Source organism: Coregonus lavaretus (assembly GCF_964263955.1).
Source record: "Coregonus lavaretus genome assembly, chromosome: 4".
NCBI lineage: Eukaryota > Metazoa > Chordata > Actinopteri > Salmoniformes > Salmonidae > Coregonus > Coregonus lavaretus.
Window position 1 is genome coordinate 44,897,992 of NC_139991.1, and position 20,211 is coordinate 44,918,202.

The window sequence follows — 20,211 nt, forward strand, 5'->3', positions numbered from 1 at the left end:
AAGAAAAGGCTGTTTTTATATTTACCCACAGTTTAACTTATACTTTTTATGTACAATTTTGGATATTGTCTTCTGGCATGACTGTAATATATTTTTATTTTCTATTTTGCATAGTGAGCAATCTTGCACATAGCATTGCGACGGGGATATAGTTGACTCTTGGTGAAAGCGACACAGGATGACGCGTATTATCTCACTCGCTCGATAAAATAGGATCAAAGCGATAGAAGGGTGAGGGTGTATTGTTTGTTTTCTCACAATTTAGGGGGCCTGATCTATTGTAAGAGCTCGAGCGTTATTATCGATGAAATAACTAACCCGTTAATAGGCAGAGTAATTTTGCCAAATTGAGAGAGCTCATACTCGATACAATGTATTAATTTTCGGAAATGCTATTGCGAAGCTTGGCATAATAGACACCGGCAGAGTTGTGATTTCGGGTTGGTATGATTTATTTAATGCAACTACTGCTACGGTTGTCGTAGTGTGAATTAATAGGCCGGAGGAGATTTCGTCAGCAAGGTGCCGGTGGCAGATAAGATGGGGTCGGTGTTCCGAAGTGAAGAGATGTGCTTGGCGCAGTTATTTCTACAGTCCGGTTCTGCATACGATTGCATAAGTGAGCTGGGCGAAATGGGTCTGGTCGAGTTTCGAGATGTAAGTAGGCTGTTCCACCTGTCTGTCGAGCCTATGTGCAGACTTGCAATGCAGTAATACAAGCATTGTGTATATCAGTTAGTTAGGCCTACTCAGTGTCTGTCAGGTGTCAATTATATTTCTGGACCAAAACTGTTCTTTGTGTGTCTGTCTGCGTCTGACTACCAGTGCACCCAGGGTTATGCCTAAGTGTGTCTATCAGTCCAGTTAATGTGCTACTCTTGGATCAATTATTTGTCAAAACAAAAAACTAAAGTAGCACAAACTGATTAAGCAAATCAATAAAAGCATTATTTGATCACATATAGTTGTCCCCCTATTCTGTGATTGTCTGGTAGTCTTGATCGAGGTCCCTATGCAACTGCATATGGTCTGTCTGTATATAATTAATGGGCTCCAAAAACCTGGTACCCAGGTACCTTGGTCACTAGGTTTGTTTAATTTTAATTGTTGTGACCTGACCTAGATTTCAAAAGCAAATGGATTTGGACCTATATGTTGATATTTGAATGATACATTCTGCACAGTAAAATGGACTGGAAAGGAATCTATTTTATGAACTCCAGGATGTGAGCATTGGGCCACCTGGCACAGTCACTGACCACTGTGCTCCTCTGGTTTCAGCTCAACCCCAGTGTCAACTCATTTCAGCGCCGCTTCGTCAGCGAAATCAAGAGATGTGAGGAGATGGAGAGAATTCTGGGTGAGGTCACTGAGATGGACACTAGACCAAGACTACTAATACCATACAGATGTAGGATCCTAATTTGAGCCAGTTTGCTACAGCAGGAAAATAATCCTGCAGCAACAGGAAATGTAAATTATTATGTGGATTATACAATTAATGGACATTTTTCTAGGGGATGATACATTTTTCATTAGGGCAAATGAAGTATGAAATATTCAAAGTGGAAATTACAAGCGTTAGAAGCCTTTTTAAACCTCAAATACACTACAAGTTTGCATTTCCTGCGGCACAGGAACATTTTCAGCAACAAAAGAGTGATCAAATTAAGATCCTATATCTGTACCTTTGATTTAGTGGGGTTTGATCAGGCGCTGGTCACCTCTACAGAATGACATATTGCTTTTGGTAACAGGAATGCAGTGGGATTGAATTACAAGTCATTCAGCTGTGAAAGACTGGCTTTGTGCTAGATATAGATCTCAGTTGTTCTTCTACAGATAATTTTAGCAAGACCTCTTTATGTTTTGATCAAACGTGTCTCTGGATGTTTCAACAGATCCCATGATGATTGTGTGTGCTCAGTCAGTCTTTGTTTATCTGAGTAAACAATAAAAAAAAGTCATTTTTTGTTTTCTTTGGACAGGGTACCTTTTGAGGGAGATCCGAAAGGCAAATATTGCTGTGCCAGAAGATGATGAAATCTGTCCAGTCGCCCCTCCCCCCAAACATGTCCTTGAGATCATGGTAGGTCTGAGATGCTGTTTGTCATGTAACGAACATGTGCTGTGGTTGATGTTCACTGTGTGGTCCTCTGTAGCTCAATTGGTAGAGCATGGCACTTGTAACGCCAGGGTAGTGGGTTCGATCCCCGGGACCACCCATCCTTAAAAATGTATGCGCACATGACTGTAAGTCGCTTTGGATAAAAGCGTCTGCTAAATGGCATATTATTATTATTTAGGATGAATTGCTGAGTTGGTAAATGTTTGAAGATAGTATTGACCATGTGTGGTTTAGGGTATTGATTGTGTGTTATTAATGGTTGAGGGGAACTGATTCGCATATGATTGCTGTGGTCAAGGGGTGTTGACCGTGTGTGGTCTGTCTGCTGTGGTCTCCCAGGAGCACCTCCAGAGGCTGGAGGTGGAGCTTAGCGAGGTGGCCAGGAACAAAGAGAAGCTGCAGCGGAATCTTCTGGAGCTGACCGAGTACACGCACATGCTGAGGATCACACACACCTTCGTACACAGCCGCTCCCGGGTTAGTGCCACCATGTCTATTTACAGAACTATGAATCCCACCATACACATTACTATCACATAACCTTTCCTCGTAACTGCCTAATGCCATTTAAGTAACACATACTCTTATCAGACTCCCCCTTTGCTCTATTGCCCTCCAAGACACAACTGTCAGTTGACAGTGACACCATATTTTGGCTCTTTCTGGCCTCTCCATGTGATGAGTATCCTCATCACCACACGCATGAGGATCACCTGACTTTGAACAATGAACATTTGGTCATGTGATTCCACAGCCTATGATGCACGTTTGTTTAGCATGTAGATTATAGGCCAGGGTTCCCCAACTGGCAGCCGGCGGGCCAAATTTGTTGGACATAAATGACTGTAAAAACACCAGGAAATCAGCTTAATAGAGAGACGTGATTGTATACAAAGGTTTGAAATTATTATGTTTTAGTCACATATTATATCTGTATGGGCAATTTGCAGTCTACAAATTATTTGTCATTATGTTCCGGCCCCCCGACCATCCGCTCAAGAAAAAATTGGCCCACGGCTGAATCTAGTTGATGATCCCTGTAATAGGCTACACTTGACAATAGGTGTAGCAATGAATTTCAACCATTATGTAATAATATTGCTATTACAGATTTACAAAAGGTCTATAAACTAGTAATTAACGGTTTATAAACTACTTAAATACCACTTTAAGACTTACCCTTTTTTCAAATTAAAGGTTACTTTTGTTTGTGTGTTGATCATGCTAACCTGACCTTTCCTTTTATGCAGCATGAGGCCCTTGGCCCCCAGTATGAAGAGTTCCAATCGATTGAGTCAGACTCTGGAGGCTGCACCGGTATGCAGAGACTGGGAGCCAAGCTGGGGTGAGATTCACAGACAAACATGTATAATAGACACTCACATAATGTGTAGCTAATCACTGTGAGAGTCAGCTTGAGTAAGTGGTGAGTCCTGAGTGGTAAAGTCTTCCTCTTGGCTGTAGGTTTGTGTCAGGCCTAATCCACCGGGTGAAGGTGGAGGCCTTTGAGCGCATGTTGTGGAGGGTGTGTAAGGGCTACACTATCCTCAGCTACGCAGAGCTGGGCGAGAGCCTCGCTGACCTGGACACAGTGAGTAGAAATAGATAGCAATACGGATTTCAGAAATCTATGTCTACCTCCATATAATTTTTTTTTTTGGAATAAGACACATATTATATGTATTGTGTGTGTACATTACAGGGTGAGATCAGCGAAAATGTGGTGTTCCTTATCTCATTCTGGGGAGACCAGATTGGACAGAAGGTCCAAAAGATCTGTGATTGGTAACTACGCTTTTGCCACCACAAAACACAAAATCATCCATTGCATGCACACACTTCTTCATCTCTCAAGCATGTGTCTCTCATTGAACTGTATCAGTGATATTTTTGTATGCTTTTCTTCCAGTTACCACTGTCACCTTTACCCCCACCCTGAGAATGATGAGGAGAGGGCAGATGTGATGGACAGCCTAAGGACACGCATCCTGGACTTGAACAATGTACGTCTGGGACTGATATTTCCAGGACATTACCCATATGTCTCTCTGTCTGTCTGTCTGTTTGTCTGTCAATATGTATGTCATGTTAAAGGCACGGCCCAAACAAAGACACTAGTTATAAGACTTTATGCAAATCCTTGAACATGTCAAATCTGTGCCCTGGCTCCACCAGGTGCTCCACCGCACTGAGGAGTACCTGAGGCAGGGGCTGCAGAAGGCCTCAGAGTCAGCCTTCACCTGGGTAGTGCAGGTGAAGAAGATGAAGGCCATCTACCACATCCTCAACCTGAGTAGCTTTGACGTCACCAACAAGTGTCTCATTGCTGAGGTGTGGTGCCCTGTCAATGACCTGACCAACCTGCGGGGGGCGTTGGAGGAAGGCTCAGTGAGTGAGGCTGTTGAGGATACCGTAGTCCTACAGATACAGTAGTTTGTTTTGTCAAATCTGGCAGTAGTGTGTATTAATGGAATACATGCTATTTTCCCTTATCAGAGAAAAGGTGACGCCACTGTACCATCCTTTGTAAACCGAATCCCAAGCAACGACACTCCGCCTACGCTCTTGAGAACAAACAAGTTCACCTCCGGCTTTCAGAGTATCGTGGAGGCTTATGGGGTTGGAGACTACAGGGAGGCTAGTCCAGGTGAGTACAGCTTCAGTAGACAGACTAACCTAAAGGTAGGCTAGTTTGGAACACTTTAGACACATTTAGGCAAGCTCAGGTGGGCACTATTAGATTTTCATGAAATGGAATCCATAGAATAGTCATTTAGAGGAAGGATTGTTGACATATATTTGACATTTTTATCTAAAAGCATTATTGATAAATAATTTAATAAAGTTGTCATATTTATGTAAGACTCCATTGTGTTTCATCTGTAGGTGCTACAAAGCAAACATTGGTGTCATATGAAGCTTTACCGCTTGCTCTGTAATATGACTAGTATTTTGATTTAAAAAACGTTATTTACATTAATTAATTAATATTGAGAAATATAAACATGAAAATATACCAATTTTGATTTGGCAAATTATTCAATATATTGTTGAACATAATATACTCTACTGGCATATCAAAGTTCCAGAGTGGGATCTCTGCTACTTCTAGAGTTATGATACAATTTGAAAGCATTACCAACAGAGTGAATAGCTGTGTTTGAATACCCATACTAACATACTGTATACTACATACTTAATGAGTATATACTACATACTATATACTATTCGTTCATTTTAGTATACTGTAAACCAGGGGTGTCAAACTCATTTTAGCTCAGGGGCCACATGGAGGAAAATCTATTCCCAAGTGGGCCGGACCGGAAAAATCATGGTATATATAACTTAAAAACAACAACTTCAGATTGTTTTCTTTGTTTTAATACGATCAACATACAACATAAAGCTGGAGCCTGAGGACAGTGTGTCCAAAATAGTACAAGCACAACATCACTATTAATCATAAAACACGTCAAGTTTATTTGAAAATTCTAAAGAAAAAGAACACACAAACACACAATGCCTCAGTGATTAACAGAACTGTTTCACAGATCACAGAACTATATCAGGGTGTCATTTCTCAGGCAGAAATGTAGATAAAAATAATGAAATCCTGTTCCCCAAACAAGTGCAAGAACCACAGTCAAGAATAGGTTAAATATACAAATAAAATAAAATAAATTAAAAACAATAGCACATCAACATAAAAACATATAAACATAAAGCTGGAGCCTGAGGACAGTGTCCAAAAGCACAACATCACTATTAATCATAAAACACCTCAAGTTATTTGAAAGTTCTGAGGACAAAGAACACACAAACACACAATGCCTCAGTGATTCACAGAAGTATATCACAGATCACAGAACTATATCAGGGTGTCATTTCTCAGTCATTTCCCCAAACAAGTGCAAGAACCACAGAGTCAAGAATAGGTTAAATATACAAATAAAATAAAAACAATTAAAAACAATAGCACATCAACATAAAAACATATAAACATAAATCTGAAAGCGTTGCTCAAACTCCCGTAACAGTCCAGTTATTTTATCTTTGAACCGCTTCATGTCTGCCACATGTTGGGTCGCGCACACATTTTTCAGACAGGGGAAGTGAGCTGCATCACCACCGGCAAGTTGCGTCTCCCACAATGACAGCTTCAACTTGAAAGAACGTATGCTGTCATAATACTGCGTGACAACTTTGTTGCGCCCTTGCAGCTGTTTGTTCAAGTTATTCAGGTGCTCTGCAACATCCACCATAAATGCAAGGTCCGGCATCCATTCTGCGGAATGAAATTCTAACACTGGTTTGCCCTTTTCTTCCATGAACTGTTCAATTTCTTCTCGTAAATCAAAGAAACGCCTCAGCACAGCACCTCGGCTTAACCATCTTACCTCAGTGTGGTATGGCAGGCCATAGATGTGGTCTTTCTCTCTGAGAAGGCTGTCAAACTGACGGTGATTCAGGCTTCTGGATCGGATGAAATTAACAGTTTGGATGACCACCTTCATGACGTTATCCATCTTTAATGACTTGCAACACAAAGCCTCCTGGTGCAAAATACAGTGAAAAGTCAAAAAATCACGTCCTCCATTTGCAGATTGCACTTTCTCTCTGAACTTTGTCACAACGCCTGCTTTTTTCCCGATCATTGAGGGCGCACCATCTGTAGCCAGGCTGACAGCGCGGGACCAGTCCACTCCGACCCTGTCCAGCGCGCCGACGAGTGTGGTAAAAATATCAGCTGCTGTCGTTGTATCTGTCATCGGCACCAACTCCACGAACTCCTCGGTGACGGTCAATGTGTCATCAACTCCGCGGATGAAAAAATGGCCAGTTGTGCAACATCTGTAATGTCCGTGCTTTCATCAATTGCAACCGAAAACGCAATAAATGACTTTACTTTTTGCTTCAACTGGCTGTCCAAATCCACTGAAAGATCGGAAATCCTGTCTGCAACTGTGTTTCTTGTCAGGCTGATATTTGCAAAAGCCTGCCGCTTTTCAGGGCACACAATCTCCGCTGCCTTCATCATGCATGTTTTTACAAATTCACCCTCACTAAATGGTTTTGAAGCCACTGCGATTTCATTAGCAATGAGGTAGCTAGCTTTCACTGCAGCGTCACTGATGTCTCGGCTGTGAGTAAACACAGACTGCTGTTTCTTCAGACCCGCCAACAGTTCATTCACCTTCTCTCATCTCCGCTGTCCTTGAAAGTTGTCATATTTGTCGGCATGAAGACTCACATAGTGGCGATGAAGGTTATATTCTTTCAGCACTGCAACATGCTCTGAACACACCAAACATACAGCTTTCCCATTCAATTCCGTGATTAAATAGGATGACCATTTTTCTTGGAACACTCTGCACTCTGCGTCCACTTTTCTCTTTTTTGACAGAGACATATTGGGACAATGAGGGTGCCAAAGCACATAATGTTAAAAGTAGAAGCCGTAATAAATATCGCAGGCAAAACAAAGTAGCTCATTGGCTGCACGTGCTTGACCTACTTGCTCTGCCCCGGTATAAACAGTTTGCTTGCTTAACACAATTGCTATTGCGCCATCCAGTGGACGCAATTGGAACAGCAGTTTATTTTATTGAAAAATTGCAGCACATTTTTATACTTAAAAAAAAAAAAAAATATATATATATATATATATATATATATATATATTTTTTTTTTTTTAATCATCTCGCGGGCCGGATTAAACCCGTTTGCGGGCCTAATCCGGCCCGCGGGCCGTACGTTTGACACCCCTGCTGTAAACGAACGGTATCCTTTCAGTTGAGCGTACTAGCGCTTCGCCTGTATACCGGAAGTTGATGCTGTTGCTATGCAACCTCTTGCTAGCTTGTTAGCATAACAAATTACTAGCTAAACATTTTACGATTTCGGGTGTGTTAGTAAATTCAATCTGGAGTGCCAGAGTGCACAAATCCAGAGCGTTGTCAGATTGTCCGTTCGTAAATTCAGAGCGTTTCGCTCTCGGAGCATACACTGGACGCTCTGGCCGAGGAGTAGGGTTGATCCGAGCGTTCTGACCTCACAACGGCAGTCAAGTACCCAATCTAACTGGCTAACATTGGCTAGCTACTTCCAGACACAAATGAGAGAACACCTCACTCTGACCATTTTACTCGCCCTAGCAGAGCTGGTTAGGCTGTTTTCATGTTATCCAGAGTGTCATTACTTTATTACATTGCTCAACATTTTCTTAACATTTGTCATAATTAGTTAAAGCAATTAATTTGTATCCGCTCTCGTCGGACTTCGGCCGGCATTTTCTTCAAATCTAAAAACGTTGTGAAGCCACGTCCATTTTCTGAAGAATTGCAATATGGGCCCTAAAAGCACGGAAATAGTGTCCACTGCTTGTATACTTCGTATTTTGGTGAATTTAGTACAAATCCGGGAAATTTTTGGCATACTAACTATATCCATACTATGACCAATAAGCATACTACATACTCAATTTACGTCACAAATAGTATGGTTAGTGCTTAGTATGAGTACTGAAACACGTGAAAATAGTTTAAAAATGGTCGCCCTCAGCTGGTGATTTGCAGGGTGTGCAATGATAAAAGTAAAAGGAGGGCTGTGATTGGACGCTTTTAAATACAAATGGAAAATATATGTCAACAATCCTTCCTCCAAAGGACTATTCTGTGGATAAAATGTCATGAAAATCCCTCAAATCATGGTCTTTTTTTGTCTGGATTTTGTGAGGACTCATTACAGGATTACAATTATGACTAACCAATACATGTAAAGCAGACTGGTCAGGTTGAGCACAGTTATAGGAATAAATGAAAGCTAGCAAAGTTGTCCATGCTGATCATGTTTAGCATTGGGCTAGTAACTGAAAGGTTGCTGGTTCGAATCCCCAAGCCGACTAGGTGAAAAATCTGTAAGTCGCTCTGGATAAGAGCGTCTGCTAAATGACTAAAATATTGAATGTATTTATGATTGGCAGCTCCCTACACCATCATTACATTCCCCTTCCTGTTTGCGGTCATGTTTGGGGACCTTGGTCACGGTGTGGTCATGGCATGCTTTGCCCTGTGGATGGTGCTGAAAGAGAAGAGCCACAAGCGTAAGCGCTCTGATAATGAGGTGAGAGTGTTTTCAGTGTGATTTCTATCAAATTCGACTGTGTTTTTGTAGTTGTCTTGATTTTGTTGTGTAGATTTTGATTTACTGCCATGTATGTTGGTCTTGGTTTCTCTATTGCCCTCAGATCTGGACAATGTTCTTCGAGGGACGTTATATCATACTAATGATGGGCCTTTTCTCTGTGTACACGGGGCTGATCTACAATGACTGCTTCTCCAAGTCACTCAACATATTTGGCTCAGGCTGGAGTGTTAGGGCTATGTTCACAGATCAGCAGTGGACGTGAGTCATCAAAACGAACACACAAAAACATGCACATTAGTACATTCACAAGCAGATTATGCACAGAATTGATGGTCAGTGTACCTGTCGATGTGAACATGTCATTTTAATTTAGCTGTAACTGGCTGAGGTTATTGTACTCATATTCACCTCTTATTCCAGAAATGAAACTCTCCAAACGAATGCTTTGCTCACCCTTGATCCCAATGTCAGTGGTGTCTTTAGTGGGCCATACCCTTTTGGCATCGATCCTGTGAGTATACATGCACACTGCACACAGACACAAAGCAATGTTCTCAGATGCTAAACACACAAACCCACAATCACGCACTCTCATATGTCCCTTCTCATGCCTTTCACTGATCCCAAATCCCAGAGATTGACGTTGTCTAATGTTATGTTCATGTTATGCTTTGTATCACACCCACAGATATGGAACATGGCAGTGAATCGTCTATCCTTCCTGAACTCCTACAAGATGAAGATGTCAGTCATCATAGGGGTCGTGCACATGAGCTTTGGGGTGGTGCTCAGTGTCTTCAACCATTTGTGAGTGAGCAGTTGGTGGTTCCTAACAGTAGTCACAAAAGTTGAAAAACTTCAGAAAGAGTTTCTCTAAATGTAAATCCTCCTTTCCTCCCCTTCTCTATCCAGGCACTTCAAACAGAATTTCAACGTCTACCTGCTGTTCCTCCCTGAGTTGCTGTTCCTGCTGTGTCTCTTTGGCTACCTGGTTTTCATGATCCTTTACAAGTGGTTGGCGTTCGGTGCACGTGACTCCCGCCTGGCCCCTAGCATCCTCATCCACTTTATCAACATGTTCCTCATGCAGGGAGGGGACAACACCCCTCTCTACCCTGGACAGGTGGGTGTTGGGGACGGGTTCATGATTCCGAGTGTCCCTCCTGAGTCTGGGTTTCTCAGCATCTGTATCTGAATCTCTGAATGTCTCTTTTTACCATCTGTCCATGTGGCTCTGTGTTTGACTGTGTGTATTTTGCTCCGCAGACTGGGCTGCAGGTCTTCCTGGTAGTGGTGGCTCTGCTGTCTGTGCCTGTGCTGCTGTTAGGAAAACCTGTCTACCTCTACTGGCTGCACCGTGGAGGGAAGGGCCTGCGATTGCGCAGGGTGAGTATGGTGGAAAGAGTAATGTGTTTTCAGTAAATAATGTATGTGCACATTTTAATGTCTGTTGTCTGTATTTTAGGGTTATGAGAGAGTTCGACGTGTGAGTGAGGATGATATGTCCCAAGCACCAGCATACGATGATGATGAGGAAGAGGGATTAGATGATCTCATGACCAGCAGAGGGACCCAGCCTAAGGAGGTCAGAACCACAACTGTACATCTCATATATACACATTTGAATACATCACTGTTGCGTTTCTGTCTAATCAATGTATTGTCCATCTTTCAGTTTGACTTTGGGGACGTGTTCCTGCACCAAGCCATCCACACCATAGAGTATTGCCTGGGCTGCATCTCCAACACAGCCTCTTACCTACGTCTCTGGGCCCTCAGTTTGGCCCATGCTCGTAAGTATCGGACTCACTATGCCTTTAAAAGGCCACAAGGGGGCAATTACTATCAATGACTGTCTCTATGTTCAGATATTGATCCATACATCTTCCTCTTACTATGTCCATCTATATGTTTGTCAGAGCTTTCGGAGGTACTGTGGGCCATGGTGATGCGTCTGGGCCTCAGGATGACCTCCAGACTGGGGGCTCTGTTTCTGGTACCAGTGTTCAGCCTGTTCGCTGTGCTCACTGTGTCCATCCTGCTAGTCATGGAAGGGCTCTCAGCCTTCCTCCATGCCCTCCGGCTGCACTGGTGAGTCAGTCTTTAAACTTAACTACGTGATGCCTTACTGACTAACTAATTCAGTCAGTCAATCAATCACTCTCTGTTAATCACTCATCTACTCTCACATTCCCCGGTGGTCACCTACTCGGTATAATTCAGTATAATTTTTACAAAATCTCTTAATCATTCACTTAGTAATTTGTTCACACATGCATTCATACTGGTTGTTTACATACAGTATGTCAATGCTCTCCTTTCCTAGGGTGGAGTTCCAGAATAAGTTCTATCATGGGACAGGTATCAAGTTTGCCCCCTTCAACTTCTCCGCCCTGCCCTCAGTCTTTGAGCAGGACGGTTTACTGTGACCAGCGACAACCAGATTCACTGGATTTGAACAGGAAACATGTACCAGGAAGGATGCTATGAGTTAGAGCAAGATGGCACACTGATGAAGAGGAGAAACTGCATAGCAGTGGTGGGATGACTTGTAGCAAAGTTTGTCAGCATACGGCTTTTGACACTATTGGCTGCATTGACTGCCTTACATCATAAATGCGTCCATATCAGCTAACCTCAATTCCTGAATTCAGTGGGATTCAAAACTGTTCATCTAGGTCTGTTGATATGTACTTTGTACTGTTCTGGAGTAATTTATGCATCTCATGTAATGACCACTTTAAGCCAATTTTGTGGATCTGAGCATTTTATTAGCTTTTTGTAGGAAATAGTGTTTTTTATTGTTAATTTATTACTTAAGACTCATATGTATCCTTTAAAGTACAACAAAATATGTTATAGATGCAAGGACAGGAGGTCATATAAAATATCCTGATTTCTAGTGCCATAACAATTTCTTCCCGATAATGACAAATGTGAATACCACGGCTGCTAATTGTGCAGCTTTTCACAGTGCTTATCCATGTGAAGACAGCTTTGGACATATAGTACTGTATAATGAATTGTATACTTGTACAGTAGATCATGATGTTCCTCCTGTATTGCCATTATACAATCCATGTGGCATTCCGGGGAGGATAAAAGATGACAGCTCAATTATGTATTTTTGCAAACGACATTGTCACAGAGCACTTTTCAAATAACAATGCAGAAATGATTGTACAATAAAAGTCAGCATTTTCACTGATGACTAGTCTTACTGTTGTGATGCTAAATGTTATGTGCTACTGCTAACAAGACAGTTTGCACAGGATAGAAATATTTTTGGCTTTACTTTCATGGTTTGGATATTCCCTGAAGTCTACTTGAAGCAGATATATACAGTACCAGTCAAAAGTTTGGACACACCTACTCATTCAAGGGTTTTTCTTTATTTTTACTATTTTCTACATTGTAGAATAATAGTGAAGACATCAAAACTATGAAATAACACATATGGAATCATGTAGTAACCAAAAAAGTGTTAAACAAATCAAAATATATTTGAGATTCTTCAAAGAGCCACCCTTTGCCTTGATGACAGCTTTGCACACTCGGCATTCTCTCAACCAGCTTCACCTGGAATGCTTTTCCAACAGTCTTGAAGGAGTTCCCACATATGCTTAGCACTTGTTGGCTGGTTTTCCTTCACTCTGCCGTCCGACTCATCCCAAACCATCTGAATTGGGTTGAGGTCGGGGGATTGTGGAGGCCAGGTAATCTGATGCAGCACTCCATCACTCTCCTTCTTGGTAAAATAGCCCTTACACAGCCTGGAGGTGTGTTGGGTCATTGTCCTGTTGAAAAACAAATGATAGTCCCACTAAGCCCAAACCAGATGGGATGGCATATCGCTGCAGAATGCTGTGGTAGCCATGCTGGTCTCCCGAGTGGCGCAGCGGTCTAAGGCACTGCATCTCAGTGCTTGAGGCATCACTACAGACCCCCTGGTTCGATTCCAGGCTGTATCACAACTGGCCGTGATTGGGAGTCCCATAGGGCGGCGCACAATTGGCCCAGCGTCGTCCGGGTTTGGCCGGTGTAGGCCATCATTGTAAATAAGAATTTGTTCTTAACTGACTTGCCTAGTTAAATAAAGGTAAAAAAAAAAAGATTTCTAAATAAATCACAAACAGTGTCACCAGCAAAGTACCCCCAGACCATAACACCTCCTCCTCCATGCTTTACGGTGGGAACTACACATGAGATCATCCATTCACCCACATCGTGTATATACACTACCAGTCAAAAGTTTGGACACACCTACTCATTCAAGGGTTTTTCTTTATTTTTACTATTTTCTATGTTGTAGAATAATAGTGAAGACATCAAAACTATGAAATAACACATATGGAATCATGTAGTAACCAAAAAAGTGTTAAACAAATCAAAATATAATTTATATTTGAGATTCTTCAAAGTAGCCACCTTTTGCCTTGATGACAGCACTTTTTTGGTAACTACATGATTCCACATGTGTTATTTTATAGTTTTGATGTCTTCACTATTATTCTACAATGTGAAAACTTGTAAAAAATAAAGAAAAACCATTGATTGAGTAGGTGTCCAAACTTTTGACTGGTACAGTATATACAAATTAATTGGATCTGGCAATAGATTGTAAGGATTTGATCAGTCATGGATTGTGGCTGTAGTGAATGGGAGGGAGGTGCAATTCATTGTCTAGTTGGTGATTTGAGGTAGCCCTACTGGTATCATCATGATTCATGCCATTTAGCTACATCTATTTATTTCTGTCTTTGTAGGAAGTTAGGATCTCAATCCTTTTTAGACATAGGCTACATTTAGGATATAAAGCACAAATGCCAACAAATAAAGAGTCAATGCTCAATAGTATGAACACATACTTATTTATTGAATTTTCTAGATCATAGAAATATATCAAATTAAATATGCCATGACTAGAATAGGTATTACAGATAGCAAGCTTACTTACTAGTGATGGGCATTCTAAGTCTTTTCGGTGAGCGGGCTCATTTGGCTCCGTTCACATAAAAGAGAGACGGCTCATTTAGCCCCCAAATGGCTCTTCATACCCAAATAAATAGACCTTACTGGGTGATCTGAAAAGTCATAGTCAATCGATCAATAATATAATAATACTTTTTGCAAAAATGTTTATTTTCAATTTACAATCTGTAGAAACAATGAGAATAGAAAGGTTCAGAACTTTTGTAAAACATCACAGTACAGTTGAAAAATATTGTCACGATCGTCGTATGGAGTAGACCAATGCGCAGCGTGTTGAGCGAACATACTTTATTTAATTAAAGTGCACACATGATACAAAAACAACAAAACGATAACGTAACGTCCTAGGTAACATAGACCAACACGGAACAAGATCCCACAAACACAAAGGGAAAACAGACAGTTTAAATATGGCTCCCAATCAGAGACAACCAGCCACAGCTGACACTCGTTGCCTCTGATTGGGAGTCACTCTAGCCAACATAGAAATAAACACAACTAGAACTCCCAACATAGAACTACAACACATAGAATGAGCACACCCTGGCTCAACATATAGAGTCCCAGAGCCAGGGTGTGACAGTACCCCCCCCTAAAGGGACTGTGACCGCGCCTCCACTAGAACAAAACAGGGGAGGGCTGGGTGGGCATTCCTCCTCGGCGGCGGTTCTGGCTCCGGGCTTGCCCACCACCCTCCAATAAACCCCCCATAGCGCCCCTGGTCCGGTCTGGCCCCGCTGGCTGGAGCTGAACTGGACGTAGTAGGAGCGGATAGCTTCAGCTCCGTTGTGGAGCAGCTGACCGGTACCTGATTAGGCACCGGTGACCCAGGCACGGGTTGTGCCGGACTGACGACGCGCACCCCTGGCTTGGTGCGTGAGGCAGGAACGGACCGGACCGGGCTGACGATGCGCACCCCTGGCTTGGTGCGAGTAGCAGGAACGGGCTGGACCAGGCTGACGACTCGCACCCCTGGCTTGGTGCGAGTGGCAGGAACGGGCTGGACCAGGCTGACGACTCGCACCCCTGGCTGGGTGCGTGGAGCCGGAACGGGCTTTACCGGGCTGACGACTCGCACCCCTGGCTTGGTGCGAGTAGCAGGAACGGGCTGGACCAGGCTGACGACTCGCACCCCTGGCTTGGTGCGAGTGGCAGGTACGGGCAGGACCAGGCTGGCGACGCGCACCGTAGGCTTGGTGCGAGGGGCAGGAACAGGCCGGGCCGGGCTGGCGACGCGCACCGTACACTTGCTGCGAGGGGCCGGAACAGGCCGGACCGGGCTGGCGACGCGCACCGTACACTTGGTGCGAGGGGCCGGAACAGGCCGGACCGTACTGGGGACACACACCACTGGCTCTACACCGGGATCTGGAACGGGCCGGACCGGACTGGTAACACACCCCAGTACCTCTCGCCGTGCCTCCACACCTTCCTTCCCTACTTTGGCCAGTGGCCCCCTTAACCTGGTGGCCTTCTGAATACGCCCCTTTTCTGCCTCCGTCAACCCCGTCGTCCATGCCCTGTGCCCCCCCCTAAAAAATTTTTGGGGTTGCCTCTCGACCGTCCGACGACGACACTGATCACGCCGTTGCTCCTCTCTCCGTCGCGCCTCTACCGTCTCACTCCATGGCCGCCGATCCATCCCGGCCAGGATTTCCTCCCAGGTCCAGGACCCCTGCCCGTCTAAGATCTGCTCCCACGTCCAGGCTGCCTGCTCCTGGACACGCTGCTTGGTCCTGGTATGGTGGGATCTTCTGTCACGATCGTCGTATGGAGTAGACCAATGAATTATTTAATTAAAGTGCACACATGATACAAAAACAACAAAACGATATCGTAACGTCCTAGGTAACATAGACCAACACGGAACAAGATCCCACAAACACAAAGGGAAAACAGACAGTTTAAATATGGCTCCCAATTAGAGACAACCAGCCACAGCTGACACTCGTTGCCTCTGATTGGGAGTCACTCTAGCCAACATAGAAATAAACACAACTAGAACTCCCAACATAGAACTACAACACATAGAATGAGCACACCCTGGCTCAACATATAGAGTCCCAGAGCCAGGGTGTGACAAATATATGGCAAATAGAAATCCAATATGGATGGTGTTGAATGGAGTTGAAGGATGGGACTAATAACAACTAACAACAACTAATAACAACAAGATAACTAATAATGTAAGCATACTGTGTCCATAATAGGTATATAGGTTATAGGTTGAGAGCTTTTGTGAAAGAGCACAGTTAGAAAGATATGGCATACAGAAGCAAACCTGTCACGATCGCTTACAGACGGGACGGACCAAGGCGCAGCGTGATATGCGTACATGTTTATTTAAATGAATAAACAACCGACAAAACAATAAACAAACGAAACGTGAAGTCCAAGGTAGAACACAAAACATACCTACACGGAACAAGATCCCACAACCCACTAGTGCCAATAGGCTGCCTAAGTCAGAGACAACGAGTCAGAGACAACGAGCTACAGCTGCCTCTGATTGGGAACCACACCGGCCAACATAGATCTACACCTAATAGAAACCCAACATAGAAATACACCACATAGAACATACAGGAGCAGGAGGAGCACTGCCAGAGCCCTGCAAAATGACCTCCAGCAGGCTACAAATGTGCATGTGTCTGCTCAAATGGTCAGAAACAGACTCCATGAGGGTGGTATGAGGGCCCGACGTCCACAGGTGGGGGTTGTGCTTACAGCCCAACACCGTGCAGGACGTTTGGCATTTGCCAGAGAACACCAAGATTGGCAAATTCACCACTGGCGCCCTGTGCTCTTCACAGATGAAAGCAGGTTCACACTGAGCACGTGACAGACGTGACAGAGTCTGGAGACGCCGTGGAGAACGTTCTGCTGCCTGCAACATCCTCCAGCATGACCGGTTTGGCGGTGGGTCAGTCATGGTGTGGGGTGGCATTTCTTTGGGGGGCCGCACAGCCCTCCATGTGCTCGCCAGAGGTAGCCTGACTGCCATTAGGTACCGAGATGAGATCCTCAGACCCCTTGTGAGACCATATGCTGGTGCGGTTGGCCCTGGGTTCCTCCTAATGCAAGACAATGCTAGACCTCATGTGGCTGGAGTGTGTCAGCAGTTCCTGCAAGAGGAAGGCATTGATGCTATGGACTGGCCCGTCCGTTCCCCAGACCTGAATCCAATTGAGCACATCTGTCTCGCTCCATCCACCAACGCCACGTTGCACCACAGACTGTCCAGGAGTTGGCGGATGCTTTAGTCCAGGTCTGGGAGGAGATCCCTCAGGAGACCATCCGCCACCTCATCAGGAGCATGCCCAGGCATTGTAGGGAGGTCATACAGGCACGTGGAGGCCACACACACTACTGAGCCTCATTTTGACTTGTTTTAAGGACATTACATCAAAGTTGGATCAGCCTGTAGTGTGGTTTTCCACTTTAATTTTGAGGGTGACTCCAAATCCAGACCTCCATGGGTTGATACATTTGATTTCCATTGATAATTTCTGTGTGATTTTGTTGTCAGCACATTCAACTATGTAAAGAAAAAAGTATTTAATAAGATTATTTCATTCATTCAGATGTAGGAAGTGATATTTTAGTGTTCCCTTTATTTTTTTGAGCAGTGTATGTATATATGTCGTGTTTTGCAGAGGGGTCAAATACTTATTTCCCTCATTAAAAACAATTGGCCCAGAGTCGTCCAGGGTAGGGGAGGGAATGGCCGGCAGGGATGTAGCTCAGTTGGTAGAGCATGGCGTTTGCAACGTCAGGGTTGTGGGTTCGATTCCCACGGCGGGCCAGTATGAAAAATAATGTATGCGCTAACTGTAAGTCGCTCTGGATAAGAGCGTCTGGTAAATGTAAGAAGACAGCTTTCTCAGATTGATGCCACGGCCAGTGTACAAGAGAAACGTGGAAAATGGTTGGAGGTACCTTAACTGGGGAGAACGGGCTCATGGTAATGTCTGGAGCGGAATTAGTGGAATGGTATCAAATACATCAAACAATTGGTTTCCATGTGTTTGATGCCATTCCATTTAGCCGTTCCAGCCATTATTATGAGCCTTCTTCCCCTCAGCAGCCTCCACTGGTTTTGAGTGAATATGGAATGGAGGATCAGACAGAACGTTTGGAAGAGCTAGAGATGGAAATTGAGAGTGAGGATGAATTAAATGTGGTGGCAGGTGCAGTGATGACCGTCGAGAAGGAGCTGAGTGTAGACGGAAGCGGTGTGGTGAGGTGGCATCAAGTGCAAAAAGAAGGATACATGGTCCAGTAGTTCAGAGATGGAATCTGATGAGAGTGAGGATGAAGTACAGTTGAAGTCGTAAGTTTACATACACTTAGCTTGGAGTCATTAAAACTCGTTTTTCAACCACTGCACACATTTCTTGTTAACAAACTATAGTTTTGGCAAGTCGGTTAGGACATCTACTTTGTGGATGACATAAGTAATTTTCCCAACAATTATTTACAGACAGATTATTTCACTTATAATTCACTGTATCACAATTCCAGTTGGTCAGAAGTTTACATACACTAAGTTGACTGTGCCTTTAAACAGCTTGGAAAATTCCAGAAAATGATGTCATGGCTTTAGAAGCTTCTGATAGGCTAATTGACATCATTTGAGTCAATTGGAGGTGTACCTGTGGATGTATTTCAAGGCCTACCTTCAAACTCTGTGCCTCTTTGCTTGACATCATGGGAAAAGCAAAATAAATCAGCCAAGACCTCAGAAATAAAATTGTAGACCTCCACAAGTCTGGTTCATTCTTGGGAGCAATTTCCAAATGCCTGAAGGTATCATGTTCACCTGTACAAACAATAGTACGCAAGTATAAACACCATGGGACCACGCAGTCGTCATACCGCTCAGGAAGGAGACTCGTTCTGTCTCCTAGAGATGAACGTACTTTGGTGCGAAAAGTGCAAATCAACCCCAGAACAACAGCAAAGGACCTTGTGAAGATGCTGGAGGAAACAGATACAAAAGTATCTATATCCACAGTGAAACGAGTCCTATATCGACATAACCTGAAAGGCCGCTCAGCAAGGAAGAAGCCACTGCTCCAAAACCTCCATAAAAAAGCCAGACTACGGTTTGCAACTGCACATGGGGACAAAGATCGTACTTTTTGGAGAAATGTCCTCTGGTCTGATGAAACAAAAATAGAACTGTTTGGCCATAATGACCATATTTATGTTTGAAGGAAAAAGTGGGTCGCTTGCAAGCCGAAGAACACCGTCCCAACCGTGAAACACGGGGGTGGCAGCATCATGCTGTGGGGGTGCTTTGCTGCAGGAGGGACTGGTGCACTTCACAAAATAGATGGCATCATGAGGATGGAAAATGATGTGGATATATTGAAGCAACATCTCAAGACAGCAGTCAGGAAGTTAAAGCTTGGTCGCAAATGGGTCTTCAAAATGGACAATGACCCCAAGCATACTTCCAAAGTTGTGGCAAAATGGCTTAAGGATAACAAAGTCAAGGTATTGGAGTGACCATCACAAAGCCCTGACCTCAATCCTATAGAAAATGTGTGGGCAGAACTGAAAAAGCGTGTGCGAGCAAGGAGGCCTACAAACCTGATTCAGTTACACCAGCTCTGTCAGGAGGAATGGGCCAAAATTCACCCAACTTATTGTGGGAAGCTTGTGGAAGGCTACCTGAAACGTTTGACCCAAGTTAAACAATTTAAAGGCAATGTTACCAAATACAAATTGCGTGTATGTAAACTTCTGACCCACTGGGAATGTGATGAAAGAAATAAAAGCTGAAAGAAATCATTCTCTCTACTATTATTCTGACTGTTACGGATACAGGTATTCTGTATTTGTTTTTCCTCTCCTTCTGCCCTAATCACAGGTGTCTCTTGTTTTCCTGATTGGTGGTTGTTGGTGTGTCTCACCTGTTCGACATCCTTCGTCTGCTG

At 43.6% G+C, this 20,211-nt stretch overlaps 1 protein-coding gene across 1 annotated transcript; it reads left to right on the forward strand.

The window, feature by feature from the left end:
• Positions 1 to 540: 540 nt before the first annotated feature.
• Positions 541 to 11,703, forward strand: LOC311127780 (V-type proton ATPase 116 kDa subunit a 2-like; the record flags this gene model as incomplete). The annotated part of the gene is made up of 20 exons (XM_084159661.1): positions 541 to 657; positions 1,282 to 1,360; positions 1,989 to 2,089; positions 2,468 to 2,605; positions 3,379 to 3,473; positions 3,593 to 3,719; positions 3,831 to 3,913; positions 4,038 to 4,131; positions 4,304 to 4,516; positions 4,625 to 4,775; positions 9,111 to 9,250; positions 9,375 to 9,532; positions 9,695 to 9,785; positions 9,963 to 10,081; positions 10,187 to 10,397; positions 10,541 to 10,660; positions 10,740 to 10,859; positions 10,950 to 11,067; positions 11,194 to 11,365; positions 11,601 to 11,703. The coding sequence occupies 20 exons, from the start codon at positions 541 to 543 to the stop codon at positions 11,701 to 11,703; spliced, it is 2,550 nt and encodes an 849-aa protein (XP_084015787.1).
• Between the last annotated feature and the right edge of the window lie 8,508 nt (positions 11,704 to 20,211).